Raw genomic sequence first — 23,441 nt, 5'->3', positions numbered from 1 at the left:
CTTGAAGATGTGACAACTGGCTGGAGGAGTAACACAGGCACTGGCTGTATGACGGGAGGGTGGGGGGTGGGTGGAATAACGGAGGGTAGACGGGAGATGAAGCGTAGATACAGCTTAACTTAGCACGAATATCGATGTCTGCTGTTCACGCTAATGCTAAATTGCTAAAGCTACAATTTGCTAATCTTAAACACTCACTCAAGTCTGGGCGCGCTGGGAGACTCGCCTATTGGGGTCAGTGGCCATTTCCAGCCGCCAACTCGGCATAGGCTCGGGTTCATTTCTAGAGTCATGGTTCATTGGTGGAGGCAAAATATTCAAATGCCCAGTTCGTATCCTGGAAAGTTCGTTAGTAAAGGTTCCACTGTATGTTGAATGGCAGCTACAGCAGAAAAGTAAATGTCTATGTCTGAAATAACTTTCAAAACTAACATCTCAGCTTGTTTCTCTACTTTACTCCTTTTGAAAAAGCATCTCAGGTGTCTATTTATGAAGTTGCTTTATAAAATGATCAAGAGTATGTAATGTTTGTCTAAGAATCTGAACTAAAGATAGTTTTGATTCATTGAACACTGCAAATATGGCTTTGAAAAAATGATTCGCCCCCCTCCTGATTTCTTTAATTGCTTTTAATTTTTTCAAATGTTCAACATAAATTGGCCTTGCATGAAAAGTAATTGCCCACCTAGTTTCTCCATTTTGGTTGATGAGTAAAATTCACAGGCTTATTACAGCCAGTTCTGTTTAATGTAATCAGCGCTTAAATACAGTCTTTATTGTCTTGTGTGATATTAAACAGATTCGATGGAAGACGGGGGTGTTCAAGACATCCTCTGTGTAGAGGATTAAACACATGTTTAATTTATGTTTTCATGTTTCTATGGAATTCCCCTTGAACTTCTGTACATTTGTTAGATCTAGCAATTAGCTTTACATTTCCTGTGTGGGAAAAAAAAGTCTTTACTTGAAAAATGATCATTTATCGCCATTTTCAGAAAATCGCTTTCCACTGAGATCTTTCATCAATTGTGGGAACAGGTGAAATCATTTGTAGCGAAGTCTAGGCTGCAGGGGGGAGGATTAATGTCTTGGAATCCACAGTCACTCACAGAGCGATGCTTAGTTTTCTTAACATACTTGTGTTGCTCAGGGTGGTTTAGTGTTGAGCAAAATGAGCTAAGGTTAGGCTTAGGGTTTTCTTGCCACTGTTGCCTTTGGATCGTTCACTTGGAGCTTTTTTAATTTGCAGGTGGTTGATTATTTTTTTGCTGATCACTGAAACTGTAAAACTGTTTTGTGACATCAGTTGTTACCTGAGAGATTATCACATTATATATCGATACAGAGAGTTTATTGAACACCACTTGTGCATTTTGTTCAACCCTAGTAAGAGCTATTATCGACTTTTCTGGAAACCATTGAAAACACTTTGAACCATTGGAGTCTAGTTAACTTTCTTATTTTATGTCTCCTTCCTCATCCTCATGCCTGGCATGGAAACTACAGCCACCTCGTTTGGCTCCAGAGCATCTTCATGATTGTGCATGACTGCTCATTGGTCAAGGCCACCTGATTAGTCCACACTGCACACGTTTGAATCTCCAAAATGGAAGCACTGCCCAATTATGTTAATTATGGTACACTTCTCCAGAGTCTACTCCGTCAGAGTATTTAATTACCAACTTAATTGAACCAATTAAAGCACTTCCTTCTGCCTGGAGATATCCACAATATGCTTCTGGTCTCCTGCCCAGTATTGGCCACGCACTAAATCCTCGTCCCCAGGCTTGGTTTTGATATTATGTGAGTCAGTGTGGTGTTCCGTGCTTTGTCGGTAAAGATTATTGCAGGCTTTGACTGGCTATGGCACACCAAGGATTACCAAACTCACTGGAGCTCAGTGAGACCTTGTTCTATCTTGTGTTTCAGAAACATGAAGTGGAGCTCTTACAGTGATTGGATTAGTACGTAAGCTTAGAGATTAAGTGCATGGCTGTTCCCCACAGCAAAGGAAAGTTTGAATAATTTAATCCTAAATAGAAGATGGAGGATCGAGTTTCTAAACGGACTTGAATTTGAAACACACAGCATGTCTTTTGAACGAGATTCTTGTAGCTCCACAGGCCATTTAAGATCTAAATGTCTTCATCTCTTTAAACAAGGTATTGCTTTCATTAATAGGATACTTACATTTAAAGAAGAGAGTTAATTATGGAAGCCAATAATAATAATAATAATAATTCATTCATTCTTTATCTGTAAGCGCTTATCCAGTTCAGGGTCACGGTGGGTCCAGAGCCTACCTGGAATCATTGGTCGCAAGGCGGGAACACACCCTGGAGGGGGCGCCAGTCCTTCACAGGGCAACACACACTCACACATTCACTCTCACACTCACACCTATGGACAATCCACCTACCAACGTGTGTTTTTGGACTGTGGGAGGAAACCGGAGCACCCGGAGGAAACCCACACAGACATAGGGAGAACACACCAACTCCTCACAGACAGTCACCCGGAGCGGGAATCAAACTCACGACCTCCAGGTCCCTGGAGCTGTGTGACTGTGACACTACCTACTGCACCACCGTGCCGCCCAATAATAATTATTATTATTATTATTGTTATTATTATTTTGCCAAGGAGGTGTTTTGAAAAATTCTGTTTAAAATAAAAAAAAATGTATTTGTCTGTTGTTTGAGTTGATTTACCGTGCTGCACTCTATAACTCTATATAAACCATGCCTTCAAATTATAAACGTAACTGATGGGTTGTTTGAATATTTTATCCCTATTTCACCCTGCTCTTCAATGGTCAGGGCCCCCACAGGACCACCACAGAGTGTTGGACCACTCCCAGCTCTTCAGTGACACTGCAGATGGTGGTAGTGCTGTGTTATTGCTGATATGAGTGAATCAGACACAGCAGTGCTGCTAGAGTTTAAATCTGGCTTTGTGACATTACTTCTTCATTGTCTGCTTTCTTTTAGATCAAGAATAAATCACACTACAATAAGTCCTGCATATTGACACAAGTGCCGAAAGCTATTGCCTTGGTGCGTAATGTCCCATGGCTGTGACAGGGAAGCGGCAGCAGTATCTGGCGCTGAGGCTGACGTGTCCTCCTCTCTGATGCCTCATTAGAGCTGCAGTATGGCTTTGTGTACTTTAACCTGAAAGCGGTAATGGTCCCTCTGTTCTACTGCCGTGTACTGTCTGTTCAGAGCATCCATCTACTGTTTCTGAAGCTTTAATACTTTTGAGATAGATCGTATGTGTGTTCGTGCGTGTGTGGTATGTGCAGCGATGGCGGAGCTCAGAAAAATCACTAAGACTTTTTAAGGTTTACAGTCCCTCCCAATAAAGCTCAGTGTCGTTCACAGTAATAAGCCTTGGTATGAGTTTATGTTCAGTTGCATAATGCAGAAGCCAATATGAACACTGCACGTACACAGCGGCTTGGGGTAATCAAAAACAAGGCCAGCCTGCTTAGCTCAAGCCCGGCGTCTCTCACTCTTTCCCTTAACACTCTCCCCCCCCCCCCCCTCTCTCTCTCCTCTCCCGGGTGCCTGCTTTCTCTTTCGTTTATTTATGTTTCCACAGTGTATTTGTTTTGCAAATGACCTGTGCATGTGTGCGTGTGGCCACCATTACAATGATTTGCCACATTAAACCAGGCTCATTTAGAGCTCTCGCTCTGTTCCCACCAATCTAGCTAATCATGGTGCAGATTTATCCCCTGCACCTCGCTATTCGCTATCCGACCCCCCCACCCCCACCACCCCCCAGCACTCCAGAGCGTGTGTGCGTGCATTGTGAGGGGGCCCAGCGCAGTTACTACAGTGCCTGGAGTATCTCCTCAGGCTACTCTCCCCCTCGATATGTGTTTGCTGAATTAATGGAGGAAATCTAGCCCGCTATCATGACACTGCTTGTAACCCAGCTGGAGGATTGTGTAGTGTTTTGGCCCAGTTTCTTCCTGCCCTTCACTCGCACCAATAGTGTGGCCTTCAATTATTGAGGAGCTGCGTACCACTGTTCAAAGTAGGCAAGGTTACTGTATGACCTGAAATATTCAGTGCTGAGTCTGTTGAATGTAGTGCGTGTGTGTGTCTGTGTGAGATCGTTCTATTACCTATTCAGCTCTTTCTACATTCACTTTGAGAATGAATGAATTTGATACTCTTTTTATGGATGTGTGTGCAGTGTTAGCCGTTGTAGTCTGTGCAGGATGTATTTTAAGTTGAGCCCAGAGGAACAGTGCGGTGCAAAACAAGAGACCACTCATTTTTAGTTTAATTTTTAGTTCAAATTTGCATCACTTAAATAGCACATATTTAAGAATGTTACTAAAGAGATGAGGTAATGTACCCTACCTCCATGACGAACAAATTTGATGATACTGTAAAAATCAGGATTCATTAGCACACAATACAGATAGAACATGACACATAGTAAACATAACTCTTAAAAACTGTGTACTTTAAATGTTCATCTCTAAAAGACAGGGGAAAACATTACACACACAAAAAATCACCTACAGGTGTTTCTGTTCCTTATCCGCTGTGAGAATACAGCATGATACGGTGTGTATGAAACATGGTGGAACTGTCAAGACACCTCGACTGAGAACTGAAAACAGAATCCCAATTTACAGCTCAAACAAATATATAAATAGCCATTCCCCAGAGCACAAATATTAACTTCTTTGAATGATTTGGGGATTGTGAAAACCATAAAATACAACCAACTTCTTTTTATTAGCTGCAAAAATACATTTTAAAACATTTTTGTGTGTGACTTACTTAAAATGAAATTAAAATTCAAAATTCTCCTGCTCTTTTGTCATTTTATGAAAAAGGTCATTTAAAAAATGTAGCCTAAAAGTTAAAGTAAAAGGAACACAAGGTATGATTTATTTATTTTTATTTTTATTTTTTTTGCTGGGGCTCCCCCGTGTGTGATTCATTTTACAGCACTGTGCTGAAATCTTTGGGAGACATTTGGGTGGCATCCCTCCTCCACAAGTTACATAGTGCAGTTTAGGCAGTGCTGAGCCCAGAGTAGCAATGACAGGGGCTCTATACGTCATATACAGGTCAGTGAAGCATCACTCTTATTTTGAAGTTATAACTTTAAGGCCAAAATATGTAGTGTTTCTTTAAGTAGTTTAAAAACAGCAGATGAGAAGAATTGATACCTCATTGCATTTATGAGTTCCATCAAAGGAAAATGCTGCAAAAGCATGTTCTTGCGGATGATATTGTATTTCATATGTGTCAATTTTGGTTTAGATCCTTTGAAGATGGTCAGTGTTAGCTGTACTGAACATAGCATATTATTCATTCATTGTCTTTTGAGTCGCCAATCCACCTACCAACTTGTGTTTTATGGACCTTGGGAGGAAACCGGAGCACCCGGAGGAAACCCACGAGGACACTGGGAGAACACACCAAACTCCTCACAGACTTCCAAGTCCCTGGAGCTGTGTGACAGCGACACTACCTGCTGCACCACATGCCTCCCTGCATAGCATATTAACACTTTAAAATAAAAATTCACAGCATATTCTTGAATGTACTTGCTTAATGTGAATATACCTAACACTTCTGACTAGATGTTAAGTAAATTAAGGGTGGTCTCTGATTTTTCACTGTAGTTTCCTGTAGTGTGATACAGACAGAATGGGACAGAGCAGGATATAAGCACATACTCCCTTCCCTGAGTTCTGTGCTAACACTAGAGCCCCTCATAGCACAGCTCATATTTGAGGAGTGTGAATACAGTGGCTCTAGCTGAAAGAGCTATAGAGAATGAAATCCAGAGAGCTATTTCTCATTACCTCATAACCTGTTCCCCTACCAGCCTCTAGGGGGAGGTCTGGGATTTTTTTCCTCAGGAATTCCGGCATGTGCAGTCCCTCTCATTCTCCGTTTGACAAGTACTGACTGAAACCGTTGCCCGAGGGCTGTCCGAATGGCTCGCAGCATTCAGAGAGCGGAATTAGCGTACGCAGCCGAGTGTGAACTCGTTGGCGTCGGTGCTAAGGAGTGTAGTGTCCCTGGCTCCCCGAGCTGGTGATTGAGTAGAGAAAGTGCTGACCCCCAGGCCTTGTGGAGCAAAAAGCGCCGGAAGCGGTGGGGGGCAGTGCACGATCCCACTGTAAATTAGTGGCTTCAGTGAGAACAGTCGCTAGCACTGTCATCGATATGGCTGAGGTTTCCCTGCTGTTCTGCTCTTCCCTACTTAGTTAGCTCCATGTGGTATGCTAGGATCTGGCCAGCTCCAGACTCTCTCTGCTGTAATGAGGCAGAAGATGGGCACAGCTAGGACAGGACTCATCTGCACAATGCCTCCCCAAGGAAAGAGACCTGAGGTTTAGCCTGTTCAGGCAACCTTTTCCAGCCCTGCTACATTTCTCTAGGCTGTTCACTCTGAATGCAAATGAAGTCAGATATGCGATGGATATTCATTCAAATGAATCCCCACCCTTTCACTGCGAGAGTCTGCATGTGTGTTGGCCCACGCTACACCACTCCACTCACAGACAACTTTCATACACTACGAACGACAGTTTAAGTTCCCCCTCTCCCTCCTCGTCCTCCATGTGGGATCTGATCTGAAATTTCACCGCAGGCCACGAATGCCCTCACAGGGGATTTAGACCCACGACCTGAACCCCTTAACCCTTTCTGCTGATCACCCCCACTCCCCCCCGCCCCTTCCCTAATGATTGGCCTCTGTTTTCTGACACAGAAAAGCCAATACCCAGCAGGCGAGGCCCGGGTCAGCAGCACAGGCCCCGAAACATCAATATTTCATCCCTTCTTTCTCTGTGAAAACCTTAGGCGCTCAGCAACACTGTAGCCCTGAATCCCCCCACCATGTCTCCTTCATACAGCAGATCACTGCCAGATTACTGAAATAGAATCAGCAAGAAGAGTAGCGTTTCCTTGGCCCCCGTCTTTCAGGACAGAAATATTTCCCTGACTCAGACTGCTGCTGTATGAGTTTGAAGGGAAATGTGGTAGAGTGAATGGTATCAGATATGGGAATGTTTCAGTTTGGGAAATTTCTTGATGAATGAGTTAATAGAAATGTTCTACAATGATATGGATTAAATCTTTTTACATTGACTTCCATTGAAAGTGAAGAACGTTTTTTCCTTCTTTTGTAAAGGTACTATATTGGGAGATACATGTTTTTTTATTGGGCATTAACGATAAATATATAAACATCAAGCTATGCAGTAGCAATGTTAAAAATAGTATTAGTATTAATTGCCATAAAATTGCCATTAACATCCATATCTAATGTTGAAACAGCTGTGACATTTTTGACCCCTATTTACAGAGCCAGGGCTGTATACAAATAGCAGACCTTTTTTCAGTGCACAAACGGTTTATAAAGCTAGCAGAAATTGAAGAAACATTCTCTGAATTGTATTGGATTTAAATTAAGAACATCGTCTTTAAGAAAATGAGAACTTAGTGTTCCTAAAACCATTCAATGATGATCAGTGCCCTGTGACATAGTCCATTGTCATGACTCTTGTGGATAAACTGTACCCATGAAAGGACTGTGCTGTCACAAACAACATTCTGAAGTGCCATGCCATTCAGACATTCTTATAGAGCCCTACAGCGTGTCCAGCACTATTACAGTCCTCCCACCATTCCATCCTGCTAACGCCAAACAGGATGAGTTTATGTAAATATTTGCACCTAGTTCTCATTCTGCAGTTGGCACGACTTGGAAAAAAAGCTAGATTAACATCTCTCTCTATTCCTGTGTTAGAAAAATAGGCCCGTCTGATTCATTCTATACTCTCTAGTGTTGTGATGTGATGTATGACTTGATAACGAATAATATGACACGCTTAGATGTGCTTAAAATACCGGCAGCTCGTCGTAAAACTACAGCTACTGTTTTCATATAGAGGCGCATCCTTACCAGACTGGACAGAAAAACATGGTCTGTAAAAGTATATAAGATCAATCTGATACTGCCCAGAGCTGTTGGAGAAGACTTCTCTGTCTGCACTGTATCTACTCTAAAGGGATGAAAAAAGGTCGCTGGCTTGGAAGCGTATTGTGTAGACACCTCTCCTCACCTTCAAAGCCAGTATGCCTTAGTTTGATCAGGGGCACGAAGCGAAGAACTTCAGCACACATCAAACAGACCAAATGGAGAGAGAGAGAGGGGGAGAGATAGCACACATCATGATTCCAGGCATCTATGTCAAACTCAAACCTTATTTGGCTCAATATGGAGCCTCTCGACCAAAAGACAATCAGAAGTGCAAGATGCCTACAAGTTCTTAGAAGCTCACTGGGACGGAGTTGAAGCTTCAGAACCCTGGTAAAAATCTGACCTCACTATAATTTGACATGAAAATGGTAAATCGTTAATTAGGTGATCATTTAATCTTCTAATTCAGAATAATTAAAAAAATACTAACATGCAAGTGTGATCTAATCAACAACTTTAAGGAAACACTATGTAAGATTTGGTATTTTTGCTTCTGGGCTAATTCACTGTTACATCACTGTCCTGAAATGAAGGGGGGCTGGATAGGGAGAGGGGGTGGTATCCTACATAGTTACACAGTGCAGTTTCTGTAGTGCTGAGCCTGGAGTAACAATGCCAGAGTCTCTATTCTCTCAATTACAGGACTACAGGAGTATCACAGTGATTTTGAACAGTACTACCTACTGTTCCGTCAACAGCAGAGTTGCAAGGTCTGATTGAATCTTGTAGCAAGGATGCACATCTGGTGTTAAACTTGTTTTTGAAGGATTCACCTCCCAAAATGCGTTGATTGTTACTAGACATTCCAGGTCTGGTCTTATACTGTTGTGAAATATATTTCAAATCATTTGAAATGTCAAAGCAAAATGAATCTATTGTTCTGAACTGATGTTAAACAAAGTGTGCCTGCATCTCATGTGACTTGACAACCTGAGATGTATGGGGCGAATAATATCAGGAATTCTATTTTTAGAGCTGACAGCTCTGTTTTTTACTTTACACACTTTTGTGTATAAAATAAAATCCTCCATAAATGGTGGGGATTTGTTAAACAACAGACTTTTTTATTTTTTGACTCAAAATAAATAAATACATATATACAATTCTAAGAGCTCATCTGTTGCTGCACTGTGTGTGTGTGTGTGTGTGTGTGTGTGTGTGTGTTGGTCATCCTCTGGTCCTTCATCAGTGGACTCAGGAAGCTGTTGGCTAGATATTTTTGGTTGGTGGAATATTCTCAGCCCAGCAGTGCCACTGAGGGCTGTGACAAACTCGGGCAGCCCTGCTGTGTCTGATCCACTCATAAGTCACAATAACACATCACCAATTCCTGTCACCTGTCCCTGCAGCGCTGAGAAAGGTCCACACCCAAATCATACGTGCTCTGTGGTGGTCCTGTGGGGGTCCTGTGAAGAGCAGGGTGAAATGTGGATAAAAGGATGCAGATAAAGAGGTAGACTACAGTCAGTAATTGTAAAACTACAAAGTGCCCCTGTGTTGTCAGTGGAGCTAATAAAATGGAAAATGAATAGATACAAGTTATTTTTTTTTTAACCCCCCACCCACCCCTACCACCACAATAAATGAATAAATAAATAAATAAACGTATGGTTTGGAGAATTGCAAAGGGCTCAGACAAATTGAGGAAAATCTGCTCGACTGTTTTCTATGCAAATTAAAAGGAACCTGCACATGAGAGTTACTGTTCAAAAGGAAAACCTTTCACATGCTGCGTCTAAACCAATGCTCTGCTCACCCTAGAGTGTACCATGTGTGGTAGTGGTGTTCAGAAACCAATAGATGTGATTAATTTGTGTAGCGATGGTGCCAAGGGACCAAACCAAAGCCGACAATATCGGGCTGCAGGGTCACTCCCTCTCTTCCTCTGTCGTACGTATTACATTCGCATGCGTAAATCACTAGAGGAATTCACAAACTCGCGCGTGCACCTCAGTTAGCGAGTCCTAGCACAGAGCAAAGGCGATACTGTGTGACAGCATGAGTCTCATATCTCCCAGGTAGAGGGAGTTAATAAAGTAATAAAGCACTGTAGCGCTGTGTGTGTCACAGTTTGATACCCCCAGACAGCCATCCTCTCAGCTGCTCTGATTAAGGCCGCGAGGTTACACCAATAGGCAATCATCACCCGGCACATAATTCAGAGAACTGCTCCGCCTTTCACTCTCTCTCTCTCTTTCTCGTCTTTTCTCTCTCTCTGTCATTTCTCTGCACCTGTCTTTTTCCCTGCTTGTGGTGATGGATAGCTAGGCAGGCAGGTGGGTAAAAAACTGGTGTGTGTGTGTGTGTGTGTGTGTGTGTGTGTGTGTGTGTGTGTGTGTGTTTCTTCCTCCTTCCTCCTGTCAGCTCCTCTCTGTCTCTTCAGCCTCGTTGGGGTGCTTATGTGTGCTCACACCAGCCTCGTCCTCTCACATTTGATGTGAATGAATGTGAGCAGTTTGCCGGTACTGATATGTTGAGGCTGGCTTTTGGACTGAGATCATGTCTAGCACTGCAACTGCATGTCTGGATAATGGGAGCAGATGAGTGTGGCTCTCTACAGGTCGAGGGAAGACTCTGTAGGGTGCCTCTGGCCTCTCCGACAGCACCTTGACGCGTATGTCACCAGCACATCCTTGCTCAGCCAAAACTAGTCCTCCTCTATGTCCAGAGTGGTCCCTGACATCAGTATTCCCTAAATAGCAAGCTCAGGAGCACTGTGTAGTACGTGAAAGTGCACTCCTTATCAAACTACGTGTTTGGTTTTATATAAGAAAACACACCTAGTGTGTTTAGTGCTGGGCGATATGAGCGCAAATCAGTATCACTTTTACGATTACTAAATTAATAAATGATTATTTTGTTTTTGTATTTTTGACCTTCATAGTTCAGTAAAGAGGCTCGTACTGTTTATACGCTCCATTATTAAAGCTGGGATGTTTTTTCTAATGTTGCTGGGAGCTTGTTCCTCTCTTGTTTTTTGAGCACTGTTTATATTTGGTGTGTGATTGTGCTTTAGTCACTGAAACTGTTTTTTCTCAGCATTTACATTTGACTTCTTTTTTTTCAGTGTCGTCTTAATTATAGTCAAAACACAGCACGTCCAAACCACAGACGCTGTGATTTTCTTTGGTACGAACTGTTCGAGTTGCTTGGTTGACCTCTGCGTTTAGGTTGCTTCCATGTGGGAGATAGGGGCAGAATCATGTACAGTTTGGTAGTGTGGTTTTAAAGGGACAGTACATGAACACACAGTTAGGACATTCATTCATTCATTATCTGTAACCGCTTATCCAGTTCAGGGTCGCGGTGGGTCCAGAGCCTACCTGGAATCATTGGGCGCAAGGCGGGAATACACCCTGGAGGTGGAATACACCTTCACAGGGCAACACACACTCACACATTCACTCACACACTCACACCTGCAGACACTAGAGTCACCAGTCCACCTACCAACGTGTGTTTTTGGACCGTGGGAGGAAACCGGAGCACCCGGAGGAAACCCACGCAGACACAGGGAGAACACACCAAACTCCTCACAGACAGTCACCCGGAGCGGGAATCGAACCCACAACCTCCAGGTCCCTGGAGCTGTGTGACTGCGACACTACCTGCTGCACCATCGTGCCGCCCCAGTTAGGACATAACAGAGTAAAAATAATCTATATAATTGATATAGTTTTTTGTTGATTAGAAATTCTCAATGTTGATTTCAATTCATTTTCAATTAATTGTCCAGCCCTACCTCAGCCATACATTCATCGAAATATGACACATTAATAAACTGTGTGACTCTTCAAACCTTTCAGAGCGATGTGTTGACCAACCAGCAGCCATGAAAGTGTGTGACTAAACCTGTAACTCATGCTAATACGTTTGTGTTGTAATTTACACAGTTTAAAGAGAATCCCTAGAAACTAAAACACTCGTCTGCTCTTCAGGTCACTGCTAAAGACCTACGGGATGATTTACCTGGCACAAGAATAATGATGCGTTGCTTCAATTTACAGCATTGTTGGACACACACATCATTCACATGAAAGGGTCATCAGAAGGTAATCCTGACTATGATCTCAAAGCAGTGCATATCTGAAGTACGCACCACAGCACTTGGATAAATGAGGGTGGGATCTTTTGAAATCAAGTGCTGTGATCTGAGGAACTCAGGGTAGAACTGTCTGGCTACAGTCATTAAAGGTGTATATTGAGGGAGACAAAAATTAATGAGCACTGTTCTAAGAAGTGTTTAAACTGCCATAGATCTAGGTAAGTTTCAAAGTGATTGTTGTTACTTTGAAAAAAAAAGGGGGGAATCACTTCAGGACAGTTATAGGAAATATTGTTTCATCGGTAATTACCAGTAAAAGAATACGATTATGTAATTATGTATACTGGGTGGTGCAGCAGGTAGTGTCGCCGTCACACAGCTCCAGGGACCTAGAGGTTGTGGGTTCACCGCTCCGGGTGACTGTCTGTGAGGAGTTTGGTGTGTTCTCCCTGTGTCTGCGTGGGTTTCCTCTCACGGTCCAAAAACACGTCAGTAGGTGGATCGGCGACTCAAAAGTCTCCATATGTGTGAGTGTTTGTCACCCTGAGAAGGTCTGGCGCCCCCTGCAGTGTGTGTTCCTGCCTTGTTCCCAGTGTTTCCGGGTAGCCTACGGACCCACCACAACCCTGAACTGAATAAGCGGTTACGGACAATGAATGAATGAATGAATTATGTATAGTAACATTTACATATTCAGTTGTTCATTCGTTCATTTTATGTAACCACTTTCATCCAGTCCATCTCAGGGCACCACACACTCACCGAGTCAGACACACGCACACACCTGTAGGCACTTCAGCACAGCCAGTCTAGCCACCGGCTTGTGTTATTGGACCGTAATATACAACATTTGGGTGCATTTTCGGTGTGGGCTGGGTATTGTCCGCTGTTTCTGAACACCACTACCACATGGTACACTGTAGGGTGAGCAGAGCATTGGTTTACACGCAGCATGTGAAAGGTTTTCCTTTTGAACAGTAACTCTCATGTGCAGGTTCCTTTTAATTTGCATAGAAAGCAGTTGAGCAGATTTTCCTCAAATTTTCGGAGCCCTTTGCAATTTTCCAAAACATAGATTTACATCTGCCTTCTACCAACTGTCAGAGCATTGCAAGCACATCAGCTCAACAGTGCCTCAGGGTCGAGGTCCCATCATGGCCTCTGGCTTACATGTAAACAGAAGTGCAGTGGTTTGTAATGGTGTGTGTGTGTGTGTCAGAGAGAGAGACAGACACTGCTGATGTTTGTCTCTAGATACCCCTTGAAAATACATGAAGACCACTGTGAGTGTTAAATCTCTGTGGCTCATGTTTTGGGCTGTGAAGTCAATGCTTCGTTTAAATAAGTGTCGCTGGGAACCGTGCTTTGGTTGGTGCATGTGTGCAGACCCATGATATCATACAAAGAGACTAGTCTCTTGCTGTTTTCTATATTGGGTGGTCATGCTGTGCGTGATATGACACAAATATAAGTCAATAGCTCTGCATGTGGCTGAATTGATTGTGTACAGGTTTGTGTGGATGCGTGCGTGTGTGTTAGTGTTCACTCTGTCCTGGTTACTTGCGTCCCACCTGAAGTGTGTCAGCGACTACCCTCCACTGTCCCCATTAATTAAGTCCCCATAATCAGCCCTGTTCCCCCAAGGGAGAAACAGAAAAATAATTAAAATGATCAATGAGGAGAGACAGTGAGGGCCCTGGTCTTCATTCTCTCACAGAAATAGACCACAGACCTTCCTTCATAAGGAGCTTCAAGCACCTTTTGTATTTGCTCGCTGTTTTTTTTTTTTTTTTCCCACCTCCATTTCAGTAATCGTCTTTAACATCATCTTCTACTTCATCTTATTTTTATTCGAATGTGTCCTCCTTGTTTCTCTTCTGTTCTTCTGGTTCGTTCTCTTTTGTCGTCTTAGGTAAGGTTTCAACCGGACAAGTCTCCTTGTTTGAACCTGTGTCTTTCCATTAATAACTCAAAGCACTGAAAATAGCTGTGTTCCATGGTACTTCAGCTCTAATGGGAGGATATTCAGAATATTCCTGTTATTTTAGAGTTTCTAATACCTCTTCACACATTTTTTTTCTTCTTTTTTGAACGTAACGTGTTTTTTCCTCCCATTCTCATGAAAGAAGTATTTTTCATCACTGTACATTTTTGAAGGTGCTCTGTTATTTCGCTCAAATATTTTAATAAATCCGAGAAGTATTTAGGTGATCCACATCCAAGCAGACTTTATATAAATTTGCAAAATAGAACATTTATAAACCTGTATTAAAAAATAGTTATTTATTTTTTACATATAAATTTGATTTCATTTTTTGTTTCCTATTATTTGGTAAACAAAGTTAAATGTTTTAAAGTCTTTTCTCTTTTACCCAAATCTTTTAGTTTAATGGAACACTATGCAATATTTTTACCTTTATTGCATCTTCATATCACATCTATTACATCTATTACCTACCATTCATATTACATCTATTCCATCAATGACATCTTCAAAATTGTTGTATTGCTTCTCTGATTACCAATAGGAAGAACAGGGCTTCAGTCATTTTTACTCTGCGCTCAGCATGGCAGAAACTACGCTATGTAACTTCTGGAGGAGGGTAGCAAACCACCCCCAACTCCCATCCCCCTTCCTGTTGATTTCAGTAAATTAATTCATTCATTATCTTTAAGCGCTTGTCCAGTTCAGGGTCGCGGTGGGTCCAGAGCCTACCTGGAATCATTGGGCGCAAAGTGGGAATACACCCTGGAGGGGGCGCCAGTCCTTCACAGGGCAACACACACATTCACTCACACACTCACACCTACGGACAATCGCCAATCCACCTACCAACGTGTGTTTTTGGACTGTGGGAGGAAACCGGAGCACCCGGAGGAAACCCATGCGGACACAGGGAGAACACACCAACTCCTCACAGACAGTCACCCGGAGCTGGACTCGAACCCACAACCTGTGTGACTGCGACACTACCTGCTGCGCCACCGTGCCGCTGATTTCAGTACAGTGCTCTATAAATTAATTACACTAAAGGTAGCCCCTAGAGCAAAAAACCCTAATCCTGCCTAGTGTTCCTTTAAATGGAAATGTTTTGAATGGACCATTCCTCACTATTGTTGTCTTCCCAGCTGCATGGATTTAGTGTAAAATTAACATGAATTCCGATCTGGCCGTTCCAGTCAGGCGTATGTATCGTATACATACTGTATTTCAGTACGACACATGAAAGTGGTCAAAATCAGAACTGAAAGTGTATTATTTGTGTATTTGCTGTTCACACAGGAGTGCACTCAGATTTGGTCCACATTTTAACATTAAAAGTAGCCTAAATATTTTAGAAACATTTCTCTCCCTAATCCGGATTGTTTTGGCGTTAATAAAACAGAAACATAGCCGTACTAAGTCAACAACGTCATAGCAGAATGTTTCAGCTGTTTGTTCCTTATTGAGACATCGGTGTAAATTGGAGTTTGAGTCTGTCAGTCAATGTGCAGACCTGTGCTTAATTTGGACAGGTCTATTATATTTATATCATGCTGGTTCACTTTGTTAGAAAACCCGCTTTAGCTTTGCACAATGGTGCATGCTTTCAATGGGTTTGACATCCCAATTTGAAGTAGTGTTATTCATACTGGGCTGTCTTAATCATGACTGTTTTTGCATTTCATGTATGCACATTTATTTTTAATCAGACTCAAGTCAACAGCTATGTTACACATGCAAGGAATGCAAAGTTCTACTGTAAGGTCAGGGGAATTCAGAGATACATTCGCAAAAGCCAGAGTAAAGACTATTCAAAGCATTTTAGAAAGATGGAACTAAAAGGAACATAAACAAAGTTAAAAAAAATCATTTAAGAAATGTGGAAACATTGTGTCTCTGATGCAAAGCGCTGAATAGCACCCCCTTGTGGAGCAGTTCCTAAAAGTGAATGAGCGAGTGAGTATGTATGAGAACGAGGTAAAAACTAGGGCCCAGTTTCTCCAAAACATCTTGGAGTTAAGATAAAGATCTAATCAGGGAGAGTGTGTTCAGTCTGATGCTTACTCTACCACTTAAGAATCGACTTTGTTCTAAGATGTTTTTGGGAAACCCAGCCTAGTTCCGTGAGTTGTTTAGCATCTAAAAATAGACACAGCAGAAAACAGACTCAGGTGAAATGAGCAATGTGAGTGTGTACAGGGCGTGAGGAGCACAAACATATTACCCATTATTTACGAAACCCATTATTTACATTATTATATGAAAACTGTTTCATAAACCATGACAATTGATTACATGCAAATTAGCTTTTTTCTACCATCGCTTGTTCTCCTGTTTCAGTCTTATGAGTGTGCTAAAATGAAAGACTAGTATAGCTAACATCTGAGCTGTTCTTAGCTAGTTAGTCAGCTCTACGCAGCTGTGCCATGTGCCGGAGCCATCAGAGAGAACCTAGAACCCTTGAAGGTTCCCCTTTCTCAACTTGATTCCCCAACATGACTTAAATGATTCGGTTATCTTATTGCCTGCCTGCTTGCCATTACCTTTCTTGTGGTTATAGAAAATGACTCAATTAATAATGTGCCATTTCAGTTGGTAAAAATAGATATTTCACAGTTATATGTACAAAATATTTCCAAATATATTATGGCAATCTTCCACATCGGTTCCACAGAGCAGGCCTCCTGCAAAATCATAGCATTTTTACAGTCTGTTTGTAACCACTGGCCTTAGCTCTTTTTGAAAATTGGAATTCTCTTCCCATCAGCCATGCGGAATTTGTGAATAATACCACAAATAAATAAAAATTCAATTTTCTTGCCGGCCTATTCAGCAGAGACCCAGAGCCTGTTAAAATTGAACAACAGCAAGAGGAGTTCCCTTTTTGGAAATATTTGAAAAGCCCAGCACTGATTGCACCCGAAAAAAAAAAAGAAAAAGTTCAGGTTCTTCTCCATACGGTTGGACATATGCAGGTGTCCTTGCAGCCCAGGTCTGTCTGTTGAGTGTCTAATTAAGTGGATTTCACGCTTGTGTGGTCACTTTGACAAGGAGGTGACGGAAGATGACTTCAGGGTAATTGCGCTGGACGTACCGTGCGGCTTGGGAGCCTGCTCTGGCCACTGTATGCATGTGTGTGCTGTGTTTTCAAAGCCCCTGGTATAGTTGGGAATGTTTCCATTGCACTCGTTTACCCTTGAAGGGTAGACCCGTCTTGGCTGTTTATTGGCGTAAAGCAACGAAGCCATTGATTTTCATTAAGTCCTCTCCGTGGCCGGCATGAGAGATGATCATAGGCTCTGCAGTGTGAAGCCTTCACATGGCCAGCTGCAGAAAGCCACACTTCTCGGGCCCTCGTGGGGCCTCTGCTCTTTGAACAATACCGCTGGCGCTCCATCCGTCTCTCTGTTTGCTCATGCTGGCCCATGTTTGCCTACATTTGCACAGTAGAGCAACTTTACTTGCCATGCTGGATTGAATCATTCATGCCCTCCCAGCAGCACTGCTTATCGACTGTCCCTGGGTGTGTGAGTGTGTTGAACGCAGCCCTTTTTGACTGCGGCTTTGTGCTGGGATAATGTGTACACATGCAGATGAGGGGTGCTATCATTTCCACTGCTGCAGATCAGTAGGGTTATCACTGTACGAGATTTCTGCAAAGCATCCCGTTCTTCGAGTCCAATTCGGCAGACACACAGTGCCTGATAAAATGTAAGGGCTTCTCAAGCACTGGAACGGCTTCATTCACTTTAGTAGGTGATGCATCTTCATTTGAAGTCTACAGAGTTCAGGACATGAACATGTTACGCTTTGCTTTTCCACCATTCTTTAGGTAAATATGCACTCTGAAGCTTAACGCATGTTCATGTAGAATAGTAACACTGGTATCATATTCAGAATGATGGTACCTGCATCATAAACATGGGACAATAATTGCTTTAAAAACCATCATCATAGAACAGATCTTAATATTCGACTGATATTTCCTTCTAGTAATAAAAGGAGTATTTATCGTCCTCCATTAGAGCGGGACGATGTCTACATTTTATTTACGTTATCATAAGGTCATTGAGAGTCATCTACTCTCTGATAAGCAGAAATGATTAATGCTTTCATAAAGGAACTGATATTTGAGTTGTAATTATAGGGAATTATGGCTTTCTTTTCTGAAGTGTAGCAGATTATCATTTATTAAAATCAGTATCTAATGCACTGTAAATGTAATTATTAGTTCTGTCGATCAGTTAAAAAGAAATGAACTAATTAATCGCACAGTTTGCTGTGATAAATTGCGATTCATTGCATTTTAATTTCTTAAGACTGAAGCTTTTATTAATGGATTTTTACATGTAAAAAAATCAATGTATGATCAACATTAACAGTGTAATTATATTTATATTAGTAGCGTCTGTCAATTGGAAAATGGAATCACAAAACAATTCAAAATGCTACTACTTTTGGCAGGGAGGTATTTAGAAACTACATTTCAGAAAGTTGAGGTAAAATTAGGTAAAAAAAAAATATTATTATTATTATATATATTATATATTAATAGTAATATAACATACAGTAGCTCCTATACATCTCCTGGATTCGTGGGTTCAATTCCTGTCTTAGAACACTGTGTGTGATTAGTTTCACTCACTCACTGACATTTAGCAGACCATTTGCGCTAAACTAGCCTTTTTCTGCTTGGCATCAGTGGCTGTGTGTCCTTGTTCAGTATTGTTCAACTCCTCATAGGGTCTCTGTGTAGGAGATAATTTTGTCTGCTGAATGAGGGACGTCCTGGAGCCGCAGCAGTTTATCTAACCCTGACCTAGTTTTTCTCCAAGGGGTCAAGAATTCATCATTAATCCACACTTAAAGAGCGAATATTTTCCCTGCTGATTGTCCCACTGTTCTGGTGTTGACAGGCAGAGCCTGAAGGCTTCTCCCACTTCCACCTGTACGTGTGTGCTGCCTTCCTGGTGCGCTGGAGGAAAGAGATTCTGGAGGAGAAGGACTTCCAGGTGAGTTTGGGATATTCCCATCTTTCTGTGTGTGTGTGTTGAGGGGGGGGGGTCTGGCTTGCCTGGTGTCTTTGTCCTATCTCTCTCTAGTCCCAGAGCTGCAGTAAGTGTCCTCGTTCGGGCCTCTCTATCCTCATTAACTGCGGGGGTCACCAGGTCGTTGCGCTTGCATTAGCGTGATGACAATGGCAGCTGCTGTAAGGTGACATTGCACCAAGCACTTAGGGTGGTCGTCCCCTCGTGTCTCTCTCTCTCTCTCTCTCGCTCTCTCTCACATGATGTAGGTAATTGTAGGTTAAGGCTTTAGATAAAGTATCTCGGATGGAGCAGGTAGATGTGTTCTACTACAAGTGCGTATTGACTGTGTATTTCTGAAAGTTTTGTTTTTTTTATTTTTTTTTTTTTTACTCTGGTTGCTCTGTGCTGTAAGGGGCCAGTGCACAGAGCCTATTTAACACCTCTGACAATGAAGGAGTGAGAAAACAAGTCTCAAGTCAGTTCAGTGCGGCTCCAGCATCAAGTCTATATTAGGAGATGTATCTTGGTCTCATTAATAGCTGCAGGCTTTGAGCTAATCAGAAGAAAACCCCTACTATAAACCTCTCAGGTATCTTTTATTTTAGAAGTGCCTGCAGTCTAAAGGGCAGCAGCCTCCACTATGTGAACTGGCCTCGCAATATAATAGTCTAAGCTTTCAGAGGTTTAAAATAACACAGTTACAAGGTTTATATCAAGCTAAACTTTGTGTTCCATGCGCTAGCTCTCCTCTCTCCCCTTTGTTTTTCTTTAGCTGTCTTTCTTCATCCCTGTCTCTCATATATAATCCTTTCTTCCCTTTTTGTTCTCTCCTGTCTCCATGCCTTTTCTGTTTGAAGACTGAATTGAAACTGTGGTTTTGCGTGTGCTGAGTGTGCGTATGCTTGGAGTTTGAATGTGTTTAGAGAAATGGCTTGTGTGCAAGTGTGTGTGTGTGTATTGTTGAATATGCAGCGAGGCAGTGGTGCGTGGTATGTGGTGGGTTGCGGGGCAGACTGTGCCCCCCTCCCGGTGTTGATTGATTGTGTTTACAGTGCCCACTGATTCAGTATGATCCCCTGCACCAGTGTACCAGCAGCCAGCCAGCCCGCCGGCCTCTGCTTGGCATTCAGACAGACGCCCAGGAGTCAGGGGCCACACACATCCATCTCTGCCCTCGTGCCATGTACAACAATGAGAGGGAGCTTTCTCTCTTTCCCCTTACTCTCTCCTCCCACTACATTTCATTTATTTCATAGGGTGTTTGTTACTGAGGTGAATTGAAGAGAATTGGCAGTATTTCTAGAACACTAAACAGCTGTGTTTGTTTCCAGATTTACACCAGTTATAAGGAGTGTCTGCAACAACAACAAACCCACAGCGTATAGTAAAAGGTTTAGGAACCAACAAGAATGACCAAACTATTGCACTACCTTTCTTTTATTTTGTATATTTCTTTTTTTCTAGTAACAGTAGTCAATAACAATAAGTAATATCTTCGTCTAGGACACACCTCTCTGGAGAGTTTGAGGGGTGGTGTCCAGCCAAACTAAATCATGTAGAGTAATGGGTGTCCTATCACGAATGTAAGACATGGTACACCACCAACCTTTCCCCACCACATTAAAATGGTTTGAACTATTATTCATGGGAGTACTGTGAAATTTTTGTTTCAGGTCTGAGAAATTCAACAGGTGATTCTCTCTATTCTTCAGGTGTAAAGCAGAAATGTGTGAACGGTAGTGAGTTTCCACAGTCACTCAGTTTACAGAGTTGTTAAATAGCGATATATAACTTTTGTTTCCACAGGTTAACACAGTTCTGGTGTCTTACTGATACATATGTGATATGCTTTTGTTCTAATATAACCAGCACCACTCTCCCAGTTTAGACAGCCTTGTTCAGCCCTGTTCCTTTAAATGAGCCGCTGTTCACCCTTACCTGAGTGCACAGCAACGAACAGAAGCTCTGGTTTTGACATTTTCCCAATCTTCTCTTTCTTCTCCTTTCATGTTTTTTGCTATATTTATTCAGTACACTTTATTTCTCTGTGTTTGGTGTGTTTGTTTTACTCTGTTTAACCTTGTTTTTGTGCTCGCACATAAACACGAGTCGCACATAAACACAAGTCAAGTGCAGTTAAAGTAAGAAGCGACTTGAAATCAGAATCTCCTTTTGTTTTTATGGTTTGTGGGTTGGTAGGCTTCAAATGCACTGAAAAAATGCAAAAAATGGATGCCAGTATGGAGTTCAATTTTATGTTTAAAAGTAGTGCCAGGCAAAGCAGTACGGCAGGTTGTGATAATATAATTTTAGTTCATATTGTGCTGTCCACCATTCCACCATTCAGCCCCGTATCGTTGTGGACAGTGCTGTGTGAATGATATAATGGTGTTGGTTGAAGAAGGATAGAGTGAGCTTGAGAAAGATAGAGATCTGGACTGTACTTCATCAAGATTCACTGACACTGCCTGGCCTCGTGGACTCAGCCCGCTGTAATGGATTGTTAGTGGGGTCTTTTTGAAAGTACTCTGAAAACACTTTCAGGGATGACTATAAATCTTTGCGCAGCGCTTGGGAAATGTGATGCAGAAGTTTTTGGCGCGGATGCCTGTGAATTTGATTCCTTTTTGTGATAATAATTACGTGTCGCCGGAGACAGACGGAGACTGAAGGAAAGAGCGGAGATGAGAAATGGGATACGGCTGCCGTCCGAGGGTGCGGATTGGATCTAGTGTGACTCATCTGCTCTATATCAGCATATCAGAAATGTGATTACCAGGCTGTTCTTTGGGGAGGCTGTATGCCTATCATCAGTAGATTGTGCAAGTGTCTTTCTTGCTGTGAGCTAATGGGTGAGCTTCTTTCATTCAGTTCTTCGTCTTATTCTTTCTGTTAAGTGCCAGCTGACATATCAATTAGCTGACAATATTGGGTGATATTGAGGTACAAATTTGTAGAGATCAGAACAAATTCCATTATTAAACATAAATGTATTTAGCTTGTAGTATTACATTGTAATGATCAGATGTTTTTTAATGTTTAAGAACTCTGGGAAGCTCCAAACTTGGCCTTACAATATTTATATTAACGATTTTTTAAAAATCTCTGTATGTTTTTATCCACTGTTTGTATTACCACAGAATCTAATTTGTAACTGAAGTTGTTTAGTTTTGTAGCACTTTCAGTATTGCAGTTAGTTGTATCCCGAGTTTCCAGACTTTTCCACCTTAAGTGATCCGAAACAGCAAAAATTAATCAGTATTACCCAACTTTGGAACAGGAATTGATCATTAAAGTCCGTGCTTTGGAGTTTTGGAGTTCTCTCTATTGTATAAAATAATTCCTCTGCCATGAGAGAGAGAGAAAGACTAGCATACCGGGCCAAGACAGTTTTTTTATTTGTTTTATCATTTACAGACACTGGGTCTTCGTAAACATGTTAGACCAATTTCAGTCTCACAAACAGACTGGAGAGCTAGCAAATGGTGAGGAAATATCTTCTGAATCGTATAAAAAGTGTTTTTTAATTACAGTCTTGAACATCGCCTTTAAAACCATGATACATTTAGTTCATGTTAATCCCTTACGTGTTATGTCTGGACATGGACCAGCTTTTCTTTAAAAAATAAATCATACACCACGTGTTTTTAAGTGAAAACCCTCTTTTCAGTCTCCTATAGCTTTACCATTGTGGAGATACTAGATTTTGGCATCACGGTAGGAGGATTCATGATGAGTGAATGTCATTGCAAGGATCTTGAACTAACAATGAGGAGAGGTGTGAGCTTCCCTTCTGTTCAAATCCATCAATCCCAGCCAGAACCAAAGCATCAGCGGTGAATTGGTGATTGTAGAAATGCTATGGTTTCAGGCCTCAGTTGTGAGCTGCCTAAACATCAATTTAGCTTGAAGCATTACATCGTAATGATCAAATGTTTATTAATGTTTTAGAACTCTGGGAAGCTCCAATTTTGGCGTTACACTATACATAATATCTGACAGTTCACGCTCGGCAACTGACAATCATCATAGTCAGTATTTTTTTGTTTAACTATTTTAATGTATATAGCCTTATAATTAATTTTTAGGACTTTAAAATGACTATTTGTGTATTTCACACTCACTCACATATTCTCACAGTTCCAAACTTACTCACATTTAGCAAGCTGAAGATTCTCTGCAACGGGCGCTATTTACACTTACACAATTTTGTGACTTAATAAAACATTGCTTTACATCAGTACTCTGCATGTTCTTGTTTATTCATTTATTAATGCATTCAGTTAGTCAGGTCAAGGGGCTTTGTTGTTGTTTCAACATACCCAGTGAAGGAGATAATGTTCCTCTAGGA

The 23,441-nt window shown here is 41.8% G+C and overlaps 1 protein-coding gene across 3 annotated transcripts in view; it reads left to right on the top strand.

Annotated features, from left to right (window-relative positions):
- The window catches only part of tbc1d22a (TBC1 domain family, member 22a), a 163,355-nt gene that overhangs the window by 122,112 nt on the left and 17,802 nt on the right, over nt 1-23,441 (top strand). For all 3 annotated transcript variants that reach the window (XM_066669788.1, XM_066669789.1, XM_066669786.1), the window contains one exon: nt 18,977-19,072. In XM_066669788.1, coding sequence (XP_066525885.1) covers nt 18,977-19,072 — 96 coding nt within the window. The remainder of the gene's footprint in view (nt 1-18,976; nt 19,073-23,441) is intronic.

The sequence above is a fragment of the Hoplias malabaricus genome, chromosome 4, assembly GCF_029633855.1.
Source record: "Hoplias malabaricus isolate fHopMal1 chromosome 4, fHopMal1.hap1, whole genome shotgun sequence".
NCBI classification, from domain to species: domain Eukaryota; kingdom Metazoa; phylum Chordata; class Actinopteri; order Characiformes; family Erythrinidae; genus Hoplias; species Hoplias malabaricus.
The sequence above is the reverse complement of the archived record's forward strand: the minus strand, read 5'-3'. Positions and strand labels throughout refer to the sequence as shown.